The 23,855-nt window shown below is 39.1% G+C and overlaps 1 protein-coding gene across 4 annotated transcripts in view; it reads right to left on the minus strand.

Annotated features, from left to right (window-relative positions):
* Positions 1-23,855, minus strand: part of astn1 (astrotactin 1) — a 324,631-nt gene that overhangs the window by 261,724 nt on the left and 39,052 nt on the right. For all 4 annotated transcript variants that reach the window (XM_088310602.1, XM_088310600.1, XM_088310601.1 and 1 more), the window contains exon 2: positions 8,721-8,902. In XM_088310602.1, the coding sequence (XP_088166728.1) occupies positions 8,721-8,902 (182 nt within the window). The remainder of the gene's footprint in view (positions 1-8,720; positions 8,903-23,855) is intronic.

Genomic DNA, 23,855 nt, shown 5'->3' on the forward strand with positions numbered 1-23,855 from the left:
CTGAGAGCACAAAGTCAGCTGTGAGGCCCCTATATAGTTTTAGCAAAAAAAAAAAATAAATAAATAAATAAAAACCGCAACAACATCCAGTCGACAGAATAAGGGTGCTTTTAGTAGGTCACACTGGTCCAAATCAGTTGATGGCCTTGTAAACGTGGTGTGCTTTCCAAATATTTAAGGTTTTTCCACATAGTAAAAAATTCCAGAGAAAGCAAAATGAATCACAATAAACCAAGTGCCATGACTTTCTCCCCTTCTTATTCTGCCCAAGAACGCAGACAGGAAAATATTTTATTGCAAAAAAGTATTCAGTAAAATAGAGCAAGTAAAAACAAAATTGAAGGCTGCACTGTTAGAGGTTCTCCCTTTTCAATGTTGCAATTCACCGCTCCACGTTAGAGGACACACACTATAGAAAATTCATGGATTTGTAAATCAATGAGAAAATGGAGCCCAATTGTTATAATTACCATTTCATGAACAGTTTGCCACTAAACATTACCTGTCCCACATGAAACACCAGATTCTATTCAACTCCAGTCAACTAAGGTGTACCACAAGGTGCTGTACTTGGACCCGGTGCATTAAAAATAAATAGCATAACTAACTTGTTTACTTTTTAAAATCAAAGCAAATCAAACCTTTATTCACAAGGCACGTTTTGTGCCTGGTCACAAAGTAGCGTTGTGCAATTAATCTCAACGCTAGCATGCCTGAACCCTGCCAGCCATATTGCACACAATACGCACCTACGACAAGTTTTGATAACAGCCAAATGATTGAATGATTGTGTGCGGGCAGCGTGGGTTCGGTTCCCACTTGGTGACGGTGTCTATGTCTGCCCTGTGACCGGCTGGCGACCAGTTCAGGGTGTAGTGCGCCTTTCACCCGTAATCAGCTGGGATATGATCCAGCACCTTCCCGCGACCCTATACAGGATAAGCGGTGTGGATAATGACATGACATGACATTACCTACACTTTGTGGTTTCTTTCAGTATGTGTATAAATCATGGCCGATATTATGTTTGGAATATGTTTTTGGGAGGGGGAGAGAGTAATTGTCATTCATTCCAATGCCAAGGTCAGGCAGTGGCAGGTGTGGGTTTGTGTTTAACGCAAGTTCAAGTTACTCTTAAACCAAATGCTGTGTGAGTGAATGATGATCAAGGTTGTTTGCTCATTTCTAAATTGGAGGACAACAGTAAGGCGAACAACAAACTTTAGACAGGGGGGGACTCTCAACTGGTGAAAGTATAACCTCTAACTGGCTGTGGTTGAATAGAGCTATAGAAGAGACTGAAGACTGTTTTACGAGGTAAAACACGTCTGAAATGTGACCTGTCACTGTCCTAATCCAGAATTGTCCCTGATATTTAAGTGTAAGTCGTTGCAACAATGGACAGTTGCTGATGACCGTGAGAAACTTGTTGAGCACAATATGAATCTCGTGGCTGCCAGGATGGCCGAGTGGTCTAAGGCGCCGCGTTCAGGACCCAGTCTCCCCAGGAGGCCTGGGTTTGAATCTCGAATTTCCCCATTGTGGGACTAATAAAGGCATTATTATTATTATTATTATGGATCAATAAATGCCATCACAGCTCAGATGGAGTCACAACTAGGGCTGGCACAAACTACCGTGTTTTCCTGGACAACAAGTCGTGCTGGAGTATGTTTTTTCCTCATGGAGTAGGGCATGTTTTTTCTGTCTCCTTGGAATGGGCCTGTTTTGTCAGCACTTCGACTGCCAACCTTTTGTGAAGCCTGCGGACTGGCAACAAGGTTCCTCATGGAAAGGGAAGAAGTTGCAAACAATTGGCGATAAGGTTATGTGCTGAGGATTGGACAGATGCATGTGGGCAGGACTTTCCGCTGTTGAAGCAGGCACTGTTGGACCGGATCCCTTTGGCACATCCAAATTTCAACGAGCCATTCCTATTGTCGGTGGATGCTTCTTGCAATGGCTTGGTACTATACGATCAAAAATCCCTGCAGGGTGGATCAATGAAGGCCCATTGCATTTAAAGGTACATCTCTCAGTTAACCACAGCCCAGATAGCCTAATTATAGGCTGGAATTTGGCACCTTAAAGAGGGCAGCGTGTGCCAAGTTCCAACACTGGTCGACGGGCCATCAGTTTCATGTGTGGATAGAGAATAATAATAATCACATATATTATGTATCAGGCCCAACTGGGTGTGAACATCGATGTATTACAAATCTGGTGCTATTACGATTTGACGTCAAGCACCGGGATGGTCCCAGAAATGTTGGTACGGATGCTTTGAGCAGGGAACCATTTGTACAGTCCAGTGCATTTCGCAGGTAGAAAGTGTCCTGTTATGATTAATCCTCTGGGTATTTTTATGCAAGCCTCCCACATAAAATTGATTTAGACAGCTGTTTTAAACAATGAAAAAACTCATAACGTGTCTCATTTTCAGGGTTAACAGATGGAAAAATCCTCCATTACAAAGAAAAAAAGGTCTGCTGCACATTTATCTAACTCCACACTAAAATTAAATGGCTTCTTCCGCCCAAGCAATTGTAATCATTTACATGACTAAAACCAAAATGAAATCTGAATTATTATATGAGTTTTTATTCCTATTTTAGTTGTCATTTTAGTGATAAAATAGCGCTGTGATCTCTGCAGCACAGATGCAGCAAAGCTATTTAAAAAACAAAAAGTTTTAGGCTGTCAGCTTCTCTCACAGCCCATGGGAGAAGCTGGGGAGGCTATGGATTGGTGTGTCTCGGTCGGATGGCTCTTTAAAAACAGAGCTGCTCTGGCAGAAGGGATTCAGGCTACTGCTTTACAAGAGTCCAGGGTCACATTGATTTAAGGTTTACGCGATCAATGCTATCAACGGCGGTTTTAGCAGCATCACAACATCAATATCAATATCACATGAGCTGAGCTGTGTCACAATGACCATCCCTTTCATTTCAAATGATGCTTATTACTGGCGTGTGTGTGTGTGTGTGGGTGCGCGCGCGTGCATGTGTTTTACTCCTATTATGTGCACAGCATTAACAACCCATAAGGAGAGGGAGGCGGTAGCAATACTTGGCAATGGCCACCGAGCAAATTTAAACCCCACTTACAAAAAAAGTAACTCGTAATTCTTTGGATCAACTTGTTTGTTCTTAGGATAACATTGTGGTCTTGTGCTCTTGCAAGTATTTTGTTCTTTACCAAATTGAGAAACATTTGTTTTCCTCAGCATGTAATGTTTCACTCCTATCTGAAAATAAATATCACAGTTGATACTGCAGATTTTTTCTTATCTTTGAACACTGCTTGTTTACGACACATGCTTTCAAGCACAAATAAGCCCAAGAGAACCATGATGTTGTATAAGTGTCTTTTATTGATTAGCCTTCTCTTTGTTTTCCTGCACAATTTTGTATGTTAGCTGGAATTTAACACTGTTGCTTTGTCCACAAAACCCACAAGAACAATGTGTTCTTTTGAGGCTATGTGTGAAATGCACCAACTTTACCCTGCTGCTTTCCAGCATTCTCACAATTGGAGCATAAAGCAGCAGACTCCAGACACCTGCTTCAATGACCTTAGTGGCAATTCAGCTACAAAGCAGGTCTGGAAGAAATGGATCGATAACTTTGAGCAAGTAGGTCACAAGTAAAATGCAGTTCATCGGGAGCCTCTGCGGCTGACAGTCAAAGCCAGCTACCACGAGTGCCTATGAACAATGTTCAAAACACTGAAATAATGCAAGTTAGGATTTACATGACGTTTGTAATTTGAGGTTAAATTCATTTAAATATGTGAATGTTTCCTGCGACTGGCTGGCATCCAGTCTACAGTGTACCCTGCAACTTTCCCTAAAAGTTCCAGCACACCTGGAAGCCTAATGAGAATAAACTGCACAGGTAATAGAGCGATGGATGGATGGATGGTGACCTCAAGTAATAGTAACATGAACTTTCATAAAAACGACAGATTATATCTTAATTGAAAAAAAATACATTTGGAATTGAGACGCATACCACTTCTGGATGCATTTTTAATTAATTTGTTTTATTCGCCACCAATTGCAAGATACTTTCTCTATATGTTTAATGGCGAGACGTAGAAAAGCAGATGGAAACAAATGAGCAGGCTGTTAATATTTGATTCTCTGAACACACCATATGGCTGAGTGACTCAACTACTAGTTTGGCTTCAGTGAGCAATATGTGAAGCTGTTTTTCTTCCCCATTGCTGATCAACAGCAAATTAAAGTACCTGTAAAGTGAAAATAAAAATGTCTTATACATTTGGCAGACCTCAGAGAACAGTGTTGTTAACAAGCCTGCCAAATTTAAATGAAAACAAAAAAAATCACCATGTATATGAAATCAGGCTTTAAAACTGGTTACAAATGTTCATTTGAGCAGTAACCAAGTAATATATCGAGTTACTTTCATTTTCTTTGTAAAATTGTTACAGTTATTGAGTGTGGTAATGCGTATTGCATATGCAAATTTTGGGACCCGAACTGGAATTTGACCCCATAATTTGAAAAGAAGTGCAGCGTACTACCTCACTTACTGGGTAAGCTACAAAGTGAAGCAATCGTTACAGAGTTCCTTGACTTGAACAGGTTCTCAGATTAAACTTCCCTTGAAGCATTTTGTTTGTATTTACATGACAATCAGCCTCTTCAATGGCTGAGAGGTTATTGTTTGGACGTCAATCAAAGTTATGGTTTTATAAAATAAAATGCAAAACATATTCAAAATACAAGCAGGAATAAACCCCGTAAAAGCCTCGGGAATATACACGGGCAGTGGATGTCTCTGTCAGTCATCAACAAATCGGGTGTCTGTCAGTGACAGATGGAGAAGTCCGTCAGCGCTTGACGTGACGATTTCAGTGTCAGACCCCCACCCGACTTATCATCAGCAAAACAGGCGTCCTTCAGTGACGGACTGAGGGACCTTCCGTCAGTACTGACAGAAGTCCCACCTCTGACAATGGCCCTCAGTATAGCACTTAAATAGTGGGGAAGGGCCAACACATTGCAGAAAACTTAAGTCTGGCACTGGATGTTATCTTAGCCAAAAGAAAAGCCCACAAAAATTCGCACAACTAAAAAATTAAACAATTCTGAAGTAAATCTGTTTTATTCTTCGCTCTTTTTTAGCACTTCAAACATAATTTTTTTTGGACTGCAAGTCACATACGTTTGGTCCTGCAAATTATACTGCAGTGTGTCTTCTATACTTTAAAATTAGATACACAAAGGCACCCAAAATCAGTGTTCCCAAGGGTGTGCCGGTAAATCCACACTGACAGCCTAACACCGTCCTGACTGTGGGTGCGTTCAAATATATATATAAATGAGCACACAGTCCTTCACTCAGACCGTTTAAACGAGTATTCAGACATGACATCAATTTAACAACAATTCAGACATGACATCATCAGAGATGTGATTATAAAATTGAGCAACAAAATCTAATTGATGGCCTCTAAAAGGATTCAAGTTGTTATTTGCATGGCCAGAAGCTTTGGATTAACATTGTCTGTCAGTGAAATGCGGTGTCTGAGTGGAAGTTCAGGTTTGTTTCAACTCACAGTCTTCCCCTGTTGTATTCAACTCATGGATGACCAGTTGCAGCTATCATATGATCACCTTGGTATTGTGAGTGCAAAGGCATGGCCTTGGAACGTCATTTCAATTGCTGCAGTATATAAATATACACACCAAATTGCATTTTACTTAGACTAACAGATTGATGTTGGCAGGAGTAGAAGTGGTGGCCCACTGGGCACATCGTATTAATGGGCGCAGTCTCAGTTGCAGGTGTTATTTCAGTATTAAACATACACATATACACTGTTTTATTGGGCGCAACCATGTCAAAATAGACCTTAGTTTAGCATGTGTGCATGCTAAAACATAATCTAGCATGCATGCTATTGCATGTTTTTAAAAAGGCAGCGGGAGCAAAAGTGGGTTTGGTTGTGCTTTATTGAAGTATTTAACGATGTTTTTTTATCAGTCATCAGCCACAAATCGATCAAAGTCGTCATCTTCTGTAGCTGAAATGAACAGCTGAGCAAGTTCCCCATCAAACATGCAAGGTTCTCTCTTGCCATTGTCAGTCATTTTCCTACCATGCAGGCCAACAGATATGTTGCCGGTGTTTGTGAGAACTCGAACAGTAGGAAAGCAGTCACATAAACTTCACAACCCTTGATTTTTTTTCCCACAAAATGCTGATATAGGCAAGTCACTAGTCACCATACTATGCATGGTTACGGTTTTACAGAAAAATCAAAACTATCACCCACCATCAACTCACGACTCTGTCTTGTGATTGACTCCAAATCAGCCCTTAGATCATTTAGAAGCTCCAAAATTGTCTTGATAAATAGACAAAATGTTGCAATAATTTTTGTTTCTGGCATTTCAAAAATGATTTGGAAAACACAGTCACTTCTCATTTGCCTGCGCTTTCCGCCTCACCACAATAATGCAGTCCACGTTTTGGCACAGCCTGTGAGACTTTAATTGAAGACGCAAAATTGGCAGGTTTGCGCCCTTATTTTCCACATATAAACCTTGAGTGAGTTAGGCCCTTTGTGTTTCTATCAGACCATTATTTCTAAAACATTTTTTTTTTTGCGAAGAAAACTTTCATTAGATCTTGAACATCAGATGGAGTCAAACGCAAACTATAAAGAGACAACAGACAAATGAACAGAGGCGGGCAGACAGACAGACAGATATTAAGTCAAGGCTGTTGTTCTGGACAATTCATTGTGTGTGGCAGGTGTGAGCTTCAGCTAAAAGACCCATGAAACAGCCTTTGTGGGAGATTTTTTTTTAATCCACAAGAAGCTTTAACACAACATGAATCGGGATTTATAGGTCAGGGCCTCCAGTTGGGCGGCCGGCTGCAGAGGGTTCTGGCCAGCAACACGACATTGCTTCCATCTGTTGTCATGGTCTGCTCATATTTGCATACTAATCCTTCTCTACCCACACCTTTATGAAAACATCCTGCCGGCAGCATGGCAGGAGTTTCTGGGTGAGGAATTACCAGAGCAGGGGGCAGAATGACACAGGCCCGAGGTCAATGGAATGTGAGCAATAAAAGGGAGAGGAGAACAAATCTGGAAACAGGGGGAAATCAAAGCTGTAACAAGCAGAATCACCACCCAAGGAACCTCATTTAAACCATTTCACCATTTGAGTTTATTAAGTTGTTGTTTACCCTGCAAAACATACCAGAGATACTCAAAGTCAGGTGTTTGTCTCAAGGTCAACGTGTCAAAGCGTGATTTCCATATCGCTCTTCAGGAGATGTAGCTCCTGGCAAAATTCTCTTCAAGCTGACTAATCATATTTATATGCAGCTATAATATGCTTTCAATGTCTGCAAATACAGATCATCCATCAAAGCTCTACTGCAATGTCTTTGGGCTGGAAAAGGGCATTGGGACTACTTGTGGCATATCTAAGATCTAATAAATATACATTTGCCTGGGCAAGATCAGAAAACGGTGCGGTCTCGGGATTCATTTTGTACGGTGTCGGCATAGCATAATGTTTGATACATAGCAGGGCTGCAAAATCAACATTGTGAACTATGAAAGTATAGAAATGTATGTTTTCATTGACACATCCCTGACAAGAAAGGAGAACAAATCATACACCGTCAGAAGTTGAAATTTAAAATAAACATAGTCACAGGTTTTTTTTTTGTGCGTGCGTGTGACCGTCCCACACAACATGTGGTGCGAGTTCATGTCTTGTGGCAGGTGGCAAAACAGCAGGACAGACTTCACACTATGCTCACAAAATGTGTTCAAACATAAACAACTCAGGCACTGGGAACATATTTTTTATGCTTTGAGTTTGATATTATATAGATATGCAACAAATAAATATTTACTCCAGACAGCAAACAGAGTGCAAGACAGATCCCACAGCTTAAGGTCCAGTGGGAAATCAGTTGGACTTTTTTTGCTTCTTACCATATGATAAAAGTAAATAGTCATGTATTTATTTAAAAAGGATGTGATATTTCATCTAAAACAGCTCCTGTTGTACCTGAGTTTGTTTTTTGCAAGCGCAAGGAAAACATGTCCAGGCATTCATTATCTGTACCGTTTCTCCTCACAAGGGGTACTGGAGCCTATCCCATCTAACTTTGGGCAGTAGGCGGGGTACACCCTGAACTGGTTGCCAGCCAATCACAGGGAACACGTAGACGAACAACCATTCACGCTCACACTCATACCTAGGACCAATTTAGAGTGTCCAATCAACCTGCCATGCATGTTTTTGGAATGTGGGAGGAAACCGGAGTACCCGGAAAAAACCCACGCAGGTACGGGGAGAACATGCAAACTCCACACAGAAAGGTCGGAGCAGGAATGGAACCCATGATTGCTGCTGTATCTCACTGTGAGGCCATCGTGCTAACCATTCGGCCACGGTGCCGCCAGGAAAACATGTAACCTCAACAATTTCTTATGGACATTTGAACACAAATCTCGATTGTCATCCCAATCTCAGGTGCGCCAAACTTCAATCAATTTCAGCTGAAGAGTAAATGACAAATGAAAACACTCAGGTCGATACAAAGCAACCAACTAAATCACTGTGTTCGGATATACTACTTAATTGTTTCCTGGGGAAGATCCCAAACAGTCAGAAAATGTTTTTGCCCCCACTGCAAATAAAAACAAATCATTACCATCACTGAGATATGCAGGATGCGGAGCTCCTCCTTTGCAGAATTGTTTGCTGGATCTTCAGTTGGTTCAGGGAGGCTTAGGCTGCCATCCTGATGGTGTATGTGAAAGAGCAAAGTACCATTCTCCAGCCACTGCTGTCTCCATCGCACCAAAGGGATGTCCTCGGAGTTCCCCGAGATCTCTGAGGTGCACAAAAGATAAGAAGTGATTTTATTTTGTGGGGAAGAGAGGAATTGATAAATGCACTTTTTGCACACTCACAAACAATGGCAGTGGAAGTTGCCACTGAAACACAGGAAAGGGCTCCTCACATACCACGAGTGAAGCATTAAAATCAAGTGAGGAGCTCGTATCCTGCTCAAGGATATTTGACATCCGAAGGTGAACCAAAATCTGAATCCAATTGTTTTCAGGGATGCTCTTGCAAATAAGGCAAGGCGAGCCAGCATTTAGCTTGCAAGCACCTGTTCTGAAAGCTGGTAATGCCGTGTTGTTGTCTTATGAATACAACATGCCTTCATGATGCACATCCGCAAGAATCTGTCAGTCAATCAGTAGCGAGTTATACAGCACATATGCTAAGAGTGCCCTTGAGGGCAACATGCAGTTCCAAGTCTCACAGGAGATGACAAGAAAAACACACTGTTTACAGTTTGCTTTTGAAATGCTTGCAAGAGAGAATGGAACAGAACATTGTTAAAAATAACATTACACACATGTCATCATATGCGCACTAATAACACTAATTGTTCCTCTCATGTCAAAAGATTAAGTAAGATAATTGACATGTTGGAAAATGTGGCATTGTAACATGTTCACAATGCATGAAAACTTCCTCGTAATGTGTTGTGAAAAGCCATTAATACTTGAGAATCACTGGCGTGATTAACAAATATTTCTACTTTAAAATCAAATTATCCACTCTTTGAATATTTTATAATTATAAATATGCACTATACATACCAGTATAATTAGTCGAAAAGGGCATGCAAAACAAATCTCCCTCTACATGACTCGATAGTTTGGGTAGCTCACACTGCCACAAGGTTCGTTGCTTATCAGGTTGAAATATGTTATTTCTATCCCGCACCCACATCCCCAACAGTACCCCACTCTCCTCAATACTTCATACATGCACACATCTATTTCAGGGTAGCCAGGCCAAAGATGATGTTATTCTCCTTCTCTATCTCATCAAGTGTTTGACTAAATGAGGGTCGTAAAATATGATGGAGTAGTTCAACTTAAAGCATGGCTCAACACAATATTTCTAACACGCGAGCATACCACATCGCCTCCCTAAATGAGAGATATATTTGTGATGTATGCTGTCCAAAAAAATAAATAAATAATGTTTCAAATGCATGACAAAGCTTTGTGAAAGATTGTCAGTTGTGTACGCAAAGAGACAAGAGCAGTCAGTGCATTGACTGGAAAGTAAAAAATTCCAACAGGGATTACGCGGAGAGGAATCACACTCTCGCCACTTTAAAACACAGCTACTGAAGATGAAATTTTGCTTTTGGAAAGATTTTTGTTAAATGCATAAATTTCGTAAATACATTTGAAATAAATTAGTAACTCTGTCCTTAATACAAAGATGTGACAATTCCAAAAACGTGTTTTGGAAAAATAAAGGAGGTAAAGATCCTAGATGGTCCATTTTTCACTAACAAGCTTAGTTTATGTATTTTTATATATGGCCACGCCCCTCTCTGCTCACTCCATGTATCGCTCGGAGTCATTGAAGGGACCGATGACAAACTCACCACTGGAAATCATTGTACTTTCATTGCTTATAACGTGTAAAAACGGTGATCAGTTGGCACCAAAATTCATGTGAACATCTCTACCTATGACCACTTTAATATATCAAAAGGATTAACCTCTCTGTGGTTGATTGTGAGGCAACCCTGTGACATGAATATGCAAGCTTGATAGTAAGGCGCTAATTTTGTTGAGCCAGTGCCTTTTGTTTTAACGGCCTGAAGCTAATTGTTGCTGTTAGCTGTGCCGTTATCCTTCTGTTTGCAGGGGACGGAAGGGGGCGGGATGGGTGTGGATATATCCATGCCCGCCTGCTGGCTGCTTGCTGCCTGTTGTCAGCCCCCGTCTGCCAACTGAGAGTGTACACGACTTTAGCGTAGTTAAATGTCCAAAATATAACCGTTCGGGGTTCGTGTGCGCATCCACGCTCTTGTCCGCTTCAGCCTGTTTAAGTGGAGAATAGAATTGGCACAGTATTTTTGATTTTGTGGAGGTGACCACATGAGCCTATGTTTGATATCAATAAATCCTAAGCTTTTGTTCAGAACGCTTTTATACTTTCACAGCTTGAAGTGGACAAGAGCAGAAATGTGCATTTTCATTGTGGTGGCGATCAGTAGCCATTTTTGACAACAGAACTGAAAAAGTGAACAAAATTACCACGCTTGCCTCCCTACTGTGATGTGGCCCACTGAGATCGGAAAAAATAATACAAAAGGGGTGTAGCAATTTGTTGTGAATCTAATTCACAAAAAAAGCCTGTTAATTATTGTAGGGTCATTTTCTTTTGGGGGGTGGGGCATTTTCGTACTGATGTCATTTTTACATGCAAACCTATTTATGAGTGCTAATGTTAACGTCATCCAAATGTCCCTTTAAAGTCTCACAAATCTTTACAGTTCAAATGAGTGATGTGTGTTCAAAAAGCAAGCAAGGACTAACTCTCCATTTGTTTTTCATTTTCTTTAGCTTTTGTATGTTTTTTGTTTTTTTTTTAATATTATTTGTTTATTTTTTTGTAACAACACTTAATCATTATGCTACTTCGGTTCGCAGCGGCTATGATGCCCCATTTGCCCGAAACATAGAGCTACATAGGATTTTGGCCATTTTACTTCCCCTCAAAGGCACACTACGGTTCAGCCCACATTCTACCACAGAGTCCAGTACAATTCTTCTGAGCGTGTCACATTCTGAATGGGTCACTCACATTTCTAAAATTCCGATCAAGATCTGACACATTTTTTAACATTCTGTCAAGGGTTTCAATAGATCATGAAATATCAAGGGGCATATAGCCAAACACAACATAGCCCCGAGGATCATTGGGACACACAAACTAGGGCTGGGCGATAAACCGAAAATTTACCGTTACCGAAATTTATTACAATGACCGAAATCATTTTGCCCATGACGGTAAATTCGGTGTTTAAAAAAAAAAAGAAAAGCCTTTTCTGTCTGCGGCAATGTTCATGCCCCTTTAAGACGACTACAGCGCCTCTAGTCACGTGACTCCACCCGTCTGATCGAGAAAGAAAACAGACGCGCGGTCGTAGCTGGCGATTCAAATCCAGAATCTTTTTCACCACCCACAACACAACCATGCTGTGCTAAAAGTTCAAAGTGAGAAGCAAGGTTCGAAAAGTAACAACAGCCCATTAACGGAGGCGACACCATACGAGAGAACGTCTCAGAGGTGGACGCGATAGCCTAGCACATAGCTAAAGATTTAGCTCCTCTAGTTACAGTGGCGCGCACAGGATTTAAACGCTTCATGAAAGCCGTATTTCCCCATATGGACTACATCGGGCCGGGAGCTTAGACATGTCAAGCATTTTGCATCCACATCCGACTTGTGGTCGGGTCGCGACATGGATCCCTGATTGAGCCTGGCTGTGCATTACATAGACGACAAGTGGCGACTGCGCACCAGAGTACTCGAGACGGCACATTTTCCCGATGATGCACACTTGTTTATTTGGCTTGCGTTGACATTTTCTTTCATTTTATTTAGCATTTTTTTAATTTGGTATATTTACATCATGATAGCATCTTGGCGCAATCTATTAGCAGAAAAATATTTTGCAAGAGTTACCCTTTTTCTATGTGACATTGTTCAAGTCATGCAAAGCAAACTATTTGGAATGTTTATACAAATAATTTTTGTACTTTTATTTTTCATTGAAAGTAATGTGTACCAGTTGGTCAATAAAAAAAAAAACAGTCAATATGCATTTCCTGCATTTATGTTGAATTTAGTCCACGGGGGAATTTATCGAGCATTTATCGTTATCGAGGTAAAATTGCTCAATTTCTCGCAATATTGATTTGAGGTCATATCGCCCAGCCCTAACACAAACCCCTGCATTCCGGTCAGTTGACACAGCACATGGAGGAACAATTTGTTGTCAAAACTCCCATTTTCCTATTGGAATTAAATACTATTTTGAATAATTAATTCCAGAGTCAAGGCTGCCCATCATAAATATTGTATTGACCATACAAGGAATATTTTAATAGTAGTATTAAAATGATATTTAATTATAAATTCAAAACAATAATATTCTTGAAACACACTTGACTTGAATAAAAAATCAAGTGGAATAATAAATGTTACACTACTGATGAATTGGTTTCTTCATTACTATGAAATACATTCAAACACTAATGCAAGGTAAAATGTCAAAACACAGCAAGCACATAATGTATAACAGAAAGTTTACTTGTTGATAGCGAGTGGCAGCTAGTAGCGCAAGTTAAGTTTTAGCTTCAATATGCCTAACACCTTCTGGAATCTTGAATATTCATACAAGATCCAAATCAAAGTCGCTCATTTGCAAATATCTGACCAATAATAAATGAGCTTGACCAAGCAAACAAAAGCTGAATAAAAAACAAAAGTAGACAATTTATCAAAATGGAAATAGTAATAGTAATCGCGCACAAAATTGCTTGATTTAATATGTCAAATACTTGCGCCCAGACATCTACATGGATGGACTGGCAAGACACTAAAATATTCTGTAATGTCAGACAAATGTAATTGACATCAGCAGTGTCTGTACTGCTTTGAATGAGCATCTGCTTAGTTCACCCCATTTTTTTTGTACAGTTTCATTTTTCTTGTTCTACTTCTCGTATGAATATCCCTTGATGGTTCTTCTTTCATTAAAAAAGTATAGCGCAAGGCAAAAAATAGTTCATCCTTTGATGCTGGCTGAAATCAAGTCTAGTGAAGTGCACTGACGCCATGCATTATAATGATGGTCACAACTTATGTTCAATATTAGATGTTCCCCTCTTTGCTACAGTAAAAACTGTAATATAATCTGCTTAAAATCCTGATTTACCAAGTACTACAAAAAACTAAACATATGGATGGCAAAAGTATTTGTAATGTCGTGTGAACATTATATAGAACAAATCTGGGATGCATGTTAAGTGCACTGTGCGCATATTAAAAAAAAAAGGTAAAAAATCTACTGTGAGAGGAGGGTCAAGGTATTCATAGTGAAAGCGGATAAAATCAAGATTACAGGTTTAGGCATAAACATAATAGACTTTATCCCACACTAGGAATGGGTACCCTAACTCCTTTGTCTCCCTTTTTCAGATAACCCATTATCGTGATTACTGGCAAAGGACACAGTGGTCTGTTGGATAATAACAATAACCCTTATAGCGATTAGACCCTGTTTACAAACAAAACACTTTACTATCCGTGTAAGCGTACATGTGTATGAAAGAGAGAGAGAGAGAGACACACACAGAGAGAGAGAGAGAGAGCAAGAGAGAGAGAGAGAGACTCAGTGAGAAGTTTTAACAGATTTGGTTGATGGTTCCAAAGTGCAGAGGTCACATACAAATATAATAGCCTCAGTTGGATTTACCTTCATTTAAATGTGGAGGAGAGATAAGGCAATTTTCATAAACTGCTGGACTAATTGACCATATGAACTAATGAGATGCCCAATTTCAAGCCGGAAGACATGAAGTGTGCAACCGGGAGTTAACAGTAGAACAAAGAAAACAAGACAGGTAAAGACAGCAACAGGATAGACATGTTTTGTTTAAACCAAGGACAGGTTGAAAGCGGAGACAAAAGGGAAAGAAAGAAAGATAGAATGTCCCCCTTGCAACACTAAATTAGATCAAAGTAATCAGATTTTTATTCAAACATATTATCTGAATGCAGATTGGCTGTGCCATTATAGAAGTGTAATTTTCTTTTAAACTAAATTAAAGCAGCCTCAATATTGTGTTTCATAAAGCCAGCTGTAGGGGAAAAAATATCTCAAGCAAATTTCATCACATTTCCATTCACTAATTGATTGGCAGGGCACATAGTCAACTAACAGAACCGGCACTATGTTTTGTGGATATCAAATATAGTGTGATGCAGAGGCTTAACTTTGGTGTGGAAGGTGCGGGCAAAAAAAAAAATAAAAAAATACATTAAGCTTTTACCGATGACACTGCAGTATATTGTGGTCATCAAAAGACAACAACAGAAAAAAAATCGAATCCTTGTTTGGTCTGTTTGTTTCCAGTTGTGCTGCCATATTTCGTCCCCCTTTAACTCTCAATTAAATTTTCCTTTATTTTTTTTTACGTAAAATACCACCAAAATATGGTCGACAACTTGTTTTTATTGGCACTAAAATTAGTCAAATGAACCCGTTTCATCTACACGCTTGACAACTTCCGCTCTCTTTAAAAATGTCCAACTATGCATGAAGAACAACAACTCCTTCACAGCGGCCACCCTCGGGGTGTTTGTCATTGGCTGACTTCAGCCTTCAATCCCAAGGCCATCATTCAATTAGGTTTGCGATTGGCTGGCCTAAAGTGTAAAAATGACCCGTACATAAAGTACAGTTGCGAGCAGGGAAATCTTTAGCGTTGATAAATCAATGTGGTGCTTTTAAACAGGAAAAAAAACAGCAGGGGACCAAAAGTGTTCATTGAAAAAGCGCAATGCATAGGTCTCCTGTGTCGTGCCCCCGACCCCACCGTAAATTATGCATATGGTATGATGTATCTCACTGGTGTCATTAATATGCGTGAGGCATTTGAGATATACATTAATAGGACACCGCAATAGGTATATAAATATTTGACATAAAAAGTCAACATTCAAAACACCTAATGTTGAGGCAACAATACTTAATACATTGTGTGTACAAATATTGTTAAGAAAAGACCAGCTATCAAAATGCTGCTTGTGTTTTAGCTTAGTCTTAAAGATTGTAATGCCTCAAGTGTATTCGCTCGGTAAACTCGGTTGCTTCCAGACAAAGATAACAACTGACGTGGCCCTCGGTCACCAGAGGGCATGGCGATAAGCTAAATTGACTTCAGAGCTGTTCCTGAATTCCGCAAAAACTAGAACGTGAATTGACAAAGAAATGAGCTTGAGAAGGATCTCGATATAATCTCATCAAAATTATTCCTATGTACAAGAACATAGATGTATACCCTTAAATTGCAATTTCTGAATGAGAATGATTTGTTTCTTTTTTTCAATCTTTAGCTCAATATCCTGTTTGCAGAGGTAAAATGTGTAAAGTTGATTTTACAGTAGCCAAAACATACAAACACTGGTTAATAGATTTGTATTACTTAACTTCCCATCCCAAAAAATGGTTAAGTTTTGAGTTGATACGTCAAATTATATTTTATTTTACATTCATTCTGGAACATGAAAAATGGTGGAATATTATGCTTAATTAATTTTTGATTTCTCAGAGAAGCCAAATGAGACAATTCTAATTAAGGCAAGTCGTGCTGGTGGTAACTTATTAAGATGAGCAGCAGAGTTCTTCTCTTAGTCATCATGCTAATCTTTCCGCAAACAAGATGAGGTGCTGTGATTGGCTTCATTTGCTTCAGGTTGTCTCAGTGGGTGTGGCACAACTGTGAGCAAAGAGCAAAGCCTCACAACTTCTTTTTGAGCAATAGTGTTTCCTCTAACTGGGGGCTTTTAATTGAAAAATGTGAAGCAAAAGGACATTGTGACAACAGAGAAAATTGAAAGTCTCTGATATGACTCAAAAAGGAATTCAATGCAGAATTTGGGGAACATTGCCTCAAAATCAGACAAACTCAATTGTGGGTCATTGGTTTGCGTTTCTTTGGGCCTAAGATTGGCTGCACAATGACATAATGTGAAACATCAGCATATCCTGGTAGTGCACAGCATCCATCAATTCACTGAACATCAAAGAATAATGTGTTTTGCCTTATCTTGGGCTTTTGCGTGTGACATAATGAAGACAGAGGACGAGCATCACCAAGGGGTGTTAAAGGAATGGGAACTTTTCAGAATTTTCCTCTACGCTTCTCGCCAAATCACTGGTCCCCCTTCTGCCCTGACTTTTTTATATTACAGTACACATGAGCCTGTTTTGTTAAAGGGTAAGTCCCCCCAAATTCCTTTTGCAAAAACGTGTTTATGAAGGCCCACTTTCACAAACATTCGCATTCTGATGAATATTGTGTTTGCGGAATATGAGTTTTAAGCAGTAAATGCGATTTTAGCCAACTCAGGGGGCGGCCATATTGTCACCTCTGTCAACTTGAAAATGACATCAAGAGTTGCTCGCGGCTCAGATAATGAGCAATCATAGATCACCTTCAGAAAACAGATGAGCTGTGATTGGTCTTTACCTGAGCCATGAGCAACTGTGATGTAATTTTCAGTTGACATGACAAAATGGCTGCCTTCAGAGATGTCTAAAAACGCATGGATTTGGCTGTTTAACTCATATTCCACAAATGTAATATTAATCAGAATTCAATTTTTAGATAAGTGATGGAAAATAGAATATTTTATTGCAAAGATTTTTGGGGTTTGACTTCACCTTTAAGCTAGTAAGCTGTCTGGTTGGTCAAACTAGGGGGTGTGCTGTTTGTGCCGCCGTTAGTTTGGGGTAACTGCTGACTTCTAGTGTGCAGTAATTCATTGCAATAGTTCAAGAATGGAGGAATAGTGAATGGATATCTGGACCAACAAAGAGGTGCAGATGAACAAAGGCATTCAGCGCAACTTTGAATTGGCAACAAGGAACGACCACGTACCAGCTTATTACTGCCGAGCTAAGTGAGCTAAACACTGTTTGCATGGCAAAACACGTCCGTGGAAGATGCAAAGTTAAAACCCAAAAACTTTTTTCCATTGTCAGTAAACAGAAAAATAAATTAAATATAGAACCTATTTCACTTTTTTTTTAAATATGAACTAATAAAATAATAATAATAATGGACACTCAAAGAACTTGCACAATTTCAGGCTTGTTTACAGAGACAGAGGAAATGAAATTTAACAATTTAGCAAAGTTTACAAATCAAACCATTCAAACTTAAGGGACACAGGTTTTGAAAAAAAACAACCCCCCCCAAAAAAATAAAAAAAATTAGAGAGGACAGCAGCAGAAGTAGGCTTAGGATGAGGACTCTCAAACAATTTAGGTACTCTCAGTCACTGTCAAACAGCAAACTTAAAAAGTAAGAACGGGATATATCGACTTGCAAAGGGGTAAGTAAAAAAAAAAATCAGTTTAAATGGTCTTTCACTTGCGTAGTGCTTTTTCTCCAATTGAGGCCCTCAAAGTGCTTCACACTTTAAGTTTTACACTGCAGGGCAAAGTATTATGGTGTTTGTCTGTGGCAAGTTTTCGGTTCAATATAACAAGCAATCCGACACCAGCTTTGTCCACCAATACATCACTGAAAATAATTTCTGTCTGTAAGACATGTTTCCAAAATTATTATGGGATACTAACGAGAGAGGGAAGAGTGAGTGGTTCGCTTCAAGGTGAGCTCAGATCAGAGGCGACTGCGCAAGCAGTAGCTGTGAATTCTTTTTGATGGGATTCAACGAGACTGACCCCACTGACTGTGAGTAGAAATTCCACTGCAGCAAAGTCTACATCTTGCCCAGTTTCTGTAAATGCGATTACGCGCATGAATCCCAACAGCAAAACAGTGAGGGCTGTGGGAATCCATGGATTGAATATGAGCACATTCAAAACAGGTTCAAGGAGGTTGTGTTTTGAAAACGTAATGGATCAATGTGTGTTGAGGCAGTTGCGTCGAGAGTGCAAATGATTTGCAGTGAAGGAAAGAGATGATCTTTACTGTAACTATTAAGGAATGTTTCTAGGTTCATCATAATTGTCTCGTTATTTTCTGTGATACACTACTTATTCTTGTATTATTCTCCTTTGAACTTTTGGTTGCGATATCAGATAATTTAGACATTTTATGTAGATTTTAGTGTGCATTTTACTCACCCAAACAATTTTGTGTTGTAAGTAGTTAAAGTCTCGGATAGGTCACTCATGAGCACAGAGGTGGGGAAACTTTTTGATTGGTAGGCCACAATTGGTTCTAAAATTTGACCGAGGGGCTGGACCAGGAGCAGATGGATGAAGTGTTGTGGTAACATCACCTCATCGGAGAAAAATAAATTCATTTAATTTTAAATGAAAATGAACAAAAACATTACAACTAAATATCTATGTTTGACACACCAGAGTATTTAGAAAATAAAATATTAACAAGGTTTATTCATTTAATTTTTTTCAAGTTTGGCGAGCCGCATTAAAACGATTAACGGGCCACATTTGGCCCCGGGGCCGTAATTTGACCACACCTGCATAACCTAAATGTTCCATAGCTGCAATGATAATTATAGGGTGCTGGTTGCTGTTTTTATTAACATTTTAGTTGACTTTGAGTTCAATTCTACTCACACGATTCCTTCGTGTGTGCGTTCATTTATTTTATTTTATTTCTCAAATATCCCTTTCTTCTTATTGCCATATTTGGGTACGTTGATTGCAATGACTGCACTGCATAGTGTTCACGGTTTTATTTGGATTTCAGAAGATAATTTCTGTGTTTTAATCAGACCTAAATCAGAGACCACTTCTGTCTCGCCAAGACGAAATCAAAATCTGGATGACACTCTTTCTTAAATTTTAATGAAAAGAAGACAGAAGTAATGGTGTTCGGTCCCAGTGGTCCTTCTACTTTAAATACTGTTAAACTTGGCATTTTGTCTAATGCCAACTTTCTTAAACTTTAAACTGGACAGTGATTTTAAATTAGATCGGCAAATCAGTGCTGTTGTTCGATTCGATCCAGCTTCTTTTATCTTGGGCAGCTGGCTAAAGTGAAGCCCTTTCTTTCCCAGCAGCACTCCATGCCTTCGTTACATCTAGGCTAGATTACTGCAATGCAGTTTACTTTGGAGTCAGCCAGTCCTCCCTCAAGCGCCTCTGACTGGTGCAAAATGCTGCTGCGCGTCTTTCAACTGGAGCTGAGAAGAGGGATCATATAAACCCAATCTTGGCTTCTCGTCACTGGCTCCCAGTGTACTTTAGAGTTCACTTTGAGATACCTCTGTTCGTTTAAATGCCCTCGTCCCAGCGTACCTCTCTGAGCTCCTCCACCCCTACGCACCTGCCCGCTGCCTGAGGTCTGCGGACCAAATGCTGCTGCAGGTGCAGAGGACTAAGCGCAGCCTCATGGGGGATCCTGACTTTTCTGTTGCCAGTCCTTCCCTATGGAATGAGCTCCCATTAAATGTAAGGCAAGCCTCCAAGTTTTAACTCGTTTGAAGACACATTTTTATTCTTTAGTTTTCGACTCAACATGATACTGTTGCTGTTCTGCTGGTATCTATTGTTTGTGTTTTAATTTGTGTTCTGATTACCGCTAATTTATATTACACCATATGGAACGCGCTTTACTACAGCTCCATCTGATGTGAAATGTGCTTTATGAATAAAGTTGTATTGTATAGTATTATGATTTTAAACATTTTAAAAGAAAAAAAAACAATAATATGGTAAAGTTCCAATTAAAGTCAATACGAATTCTGTTTAACTCAAACCTCGGCCAATGTATGACTAATATGGGTCAAAGTTGAAGCCAACCATTTTGATCTAGATTTGTTTTCCTTGTCTTGCTGTGTGAAAGAGCATGTATGAGATACGATAAAGAAAGTGACATTTACAACACTGTGGTGCGAGCAGCATGCCCCTGAACTGAATTTGTTTATACAAATGCAATCAATAACAGCAAAACTTGCTGGAATATTAACATAAATAAAGAAAATCCTGAGAAAACTTATGGACTACAGTTCATGCTTTAAGGCAAAAAACTTGCAACTAACTGAGGCATTTTGCCTGCAGCAGCTTGGTTTGAGCTTTGGCTAAAATGGAACCTTCCTTCGAAATGCTCGGTGAAGCATTTCAAATGGAATTCAATTTGACAGGAACTCACTCAAAGCTTTTTAGAGAATATTATACACAAAAATAAATGAATTCGTTGCACTTTTCCAATATTTTGGAGTAGGTGAGTGAATGTGTACATAATACAGAATGTCTGACGTATGTATGTAATATACTATCGCCGTAGGTATCATAATACTGTTAATCTAATCTGGAAGACAAAAGTATTTCAAATAACATGTTACAATACTAGGTTCTAAACATACGACGCCATGTAAATAATTTATTTAATGCAATATGCTTGCAGTGCCACATAAATAGGTGCATTGGATGTTTAGTCCTTAATATGCTTTTTCTCTTCCATGGACACTAAACCTCTGCAGCAACTTGTCCCACCCATTTGGGCATTGCTCCCATGTAGAGCGAGATTAACAAAGCAACCATTCAAAGAGCACTGCTGCTGTTCTGTAACACGGTTTCATCTTGATGCTGACTTAATTCAACATGCACGTCAGCTCTCGCAAAAGGCAGCACGCTTGGTGCAATGAACCAAACAAACACCAAAGCCTTTTTACTATTCTGCAATGAATAGTAATTACGATTTCTGTTGTGTCCCATTGCTTTAGCCATTTGTTGTTCTGCGGAGCCACGCATATGGAAAATAATTTAATCTACGTGTGCAGAGAATAAATGTACATTGAGGGTGGGGAAGATGTTAATCCACGTTCTACTTCATCCCAGCATATTTCATAATGTGGTCATACATCATGCATATATTCCTGTCCAACAGATGTAACAAGGATTCTAATGAGTCACGGACTTGCTTGCAAATATAGCATGGCTACATACTGTTAGAGCTCCTTTGTAAAATATAATTGCAGTTTGTGAATACATTTACTGAGTGCATCAACCTATATCTAACTACTTTAAAAAGAGAAAAAAAATACAGTCCACTTGATTTGAAATAATTTGTAAGCACTTACTGTGCCACTTTGCCTGTCAATTTTTCATCAGGCAAAAAGACAAATAGCCTTGAAGTCCATTTAAGGGAGGAAAAAGCTTTAGCAGTTGAGAGAAAAGCTATCAAGGTGACCCTGCTGACTGACGTTCCAAAAAGGCAATTTAGCATGCGAGCTGAGAAGCCCAAGTACTCCACCAGAAACTACTCCAACTTCTCATCATATTCAAGAGCCCGTGCCTCAGTGCCAGACGTATACATTCTGAAACGCTGTATGCATTTTTTCCCTCTCCTAATCTAATGAAGAAAACATATGTGGATTTGATGCAACAAAAATGGTTAATCAATCTTCATATTCTTATGTTTAGTCCATCTGGATCTATAAAGGAAAATGCTAGTATAAACTTGTGCTGTGATAAAACAGTGGGTGTGGTAACGTGCAATCACTGTTGGGGGCATACAAAACGTGATTTTGTACCACACACCAGATGTTTTGGTATGATGGTGCCAGTGTGCACCACGTTTAACTAGTAATTACATAGCAACCGACTGTCCACTTCTTACTCCTACTCTGACAATTTTTCTATACCAGAAATTATATTGTGGGCTTTGGTTAAAATAAAAACAATGTTATTCTTATGAAAAGCAGGTGGCTTTTATTTTATAATGAATATCTAACCGTAATACAATTGCCAGGGTATATTAATTTGGAGACCCTGTGTGAAGTTGTTATACTAATAAACTTCAGAAATTGGAGACATGAAAGATTATCTATTGTAAATCTACTGAAGAGGCTTTTTTTTTTAGCTGCGTCATCATAATAGCGACCCAGCTCCCTCAGCTAATGATATGACACATCCCTAATAACATCCCTTGTGACAGTAAGAACATGAGTGCGTGTTCCAAGATTGAATAGTAACAAATAAAATTACTACCGTCTGAACTAATTCATTACCACATCACATGAATTTGTTGACATGCATTTCTCATTTTTATAACCAGATTCTTGGATGTGGCCCCGAACCAGCGGGTGGGGAGTGGGGGGTTATGTTATCAGGTGGGCCAAAATTGTTTTCAGCTCACCTGAGCCAAGATATCAAGCAAGATTTGCCAAGAAATCACGCAAGATTAGCCAAAATTTTAGGGGAAGAGATGGACTTGCACAATATGGGTGACATGACTGGGTTTTTATTTTTTTTATTTATTCATTTATTTAGTATCATCGCTTAACTTGCTTTAGACCATCACACATCCTTGTTTAAACTTTTACTGGTTTTTTAATGAATACATTTTTATGTTTTGTTGTCAAACCTAAATATTTGAAGTCTTCAGTAGAAATAAATAAAGGTGATATTTATAAGATGAATAACACAATACAGTAGAACCTCAAGTTATCAACACACATGAATAACGCTGTGAGGTTAAAACTTCTTTCATTCCACTGTGGTGTAAGAGGGAAATCCATTGCCAATCCAATCACAAATGGTGACGTGGTAGCCAAATAGAAGTCTGAAAATAATTTAATTTTGATAAAGAAAATAAATACTATTTACAGAGTTTATATTATTTATTGAAATGTGCCATCTCTTTAGTTAAGACAACAAATCGTAAGTTTCAGTGTAAATAAGCCGTGCACTCATGGTGCCGCCAACCTCCACCTACATACAATATATTTACCCAATCACAGATGCCAGCGTTGTTATGAATGAATCTGGGAGTAGGTCCCAAGTGAACACATTAAACCTTTGCCGAACAACTACTGTAAATGAAGCATTAATAAGTCAGAATAGCTCCTAGACAAATGGGAAACTGCAAAAGGGAGCATTCGGAAGCGCTTGTTGTAGATTAGTTGGCATATTCTCCTTACGTTGTGTCACCAGGCTCCGCATCATGCAAGGCAAGGTAGGCACTGGTTGGTACAGTATTTTTTTTTGTGTTTTCATCTTTACTAGACTGATAAATGAGAAGCGCTTGCTGGTGATTGTGCGAGCGAAGCAATAAAAAAAAAATAATAGAAATGATTCAACAAAGTTTGTGTCAAATTCATCTTTAAATGACAATGTAACGCCCCACTACAGAATTTATTTTAAACAGAAAAAGGCTAATTTCTTGGATCGGAATGCCAGAATCAACCAATTAATTAAAAAATAAATAATAAAAAAAGAAAG

The sequence above is a fragment of the Idiotropiscis lumnitzeri genome, chromosome 12, assembly GCF_059441095.1.
Source record: "Idiotropiscis lumnitzeri isolate Australia: NSW breed Sydney's pygmy pipehorse chromosome 12, RoL_Ilum_1.0, whole genome shotgun sequence".
Classification (NCBI taxonomy): domain Eukaryota; kingdom Metazoa; phylum Chordata; class Actinopteri; order Syngnathiformes; family Syngnathidae; genus Idiotropiscis; species Idiotropiscis lumnitzeri.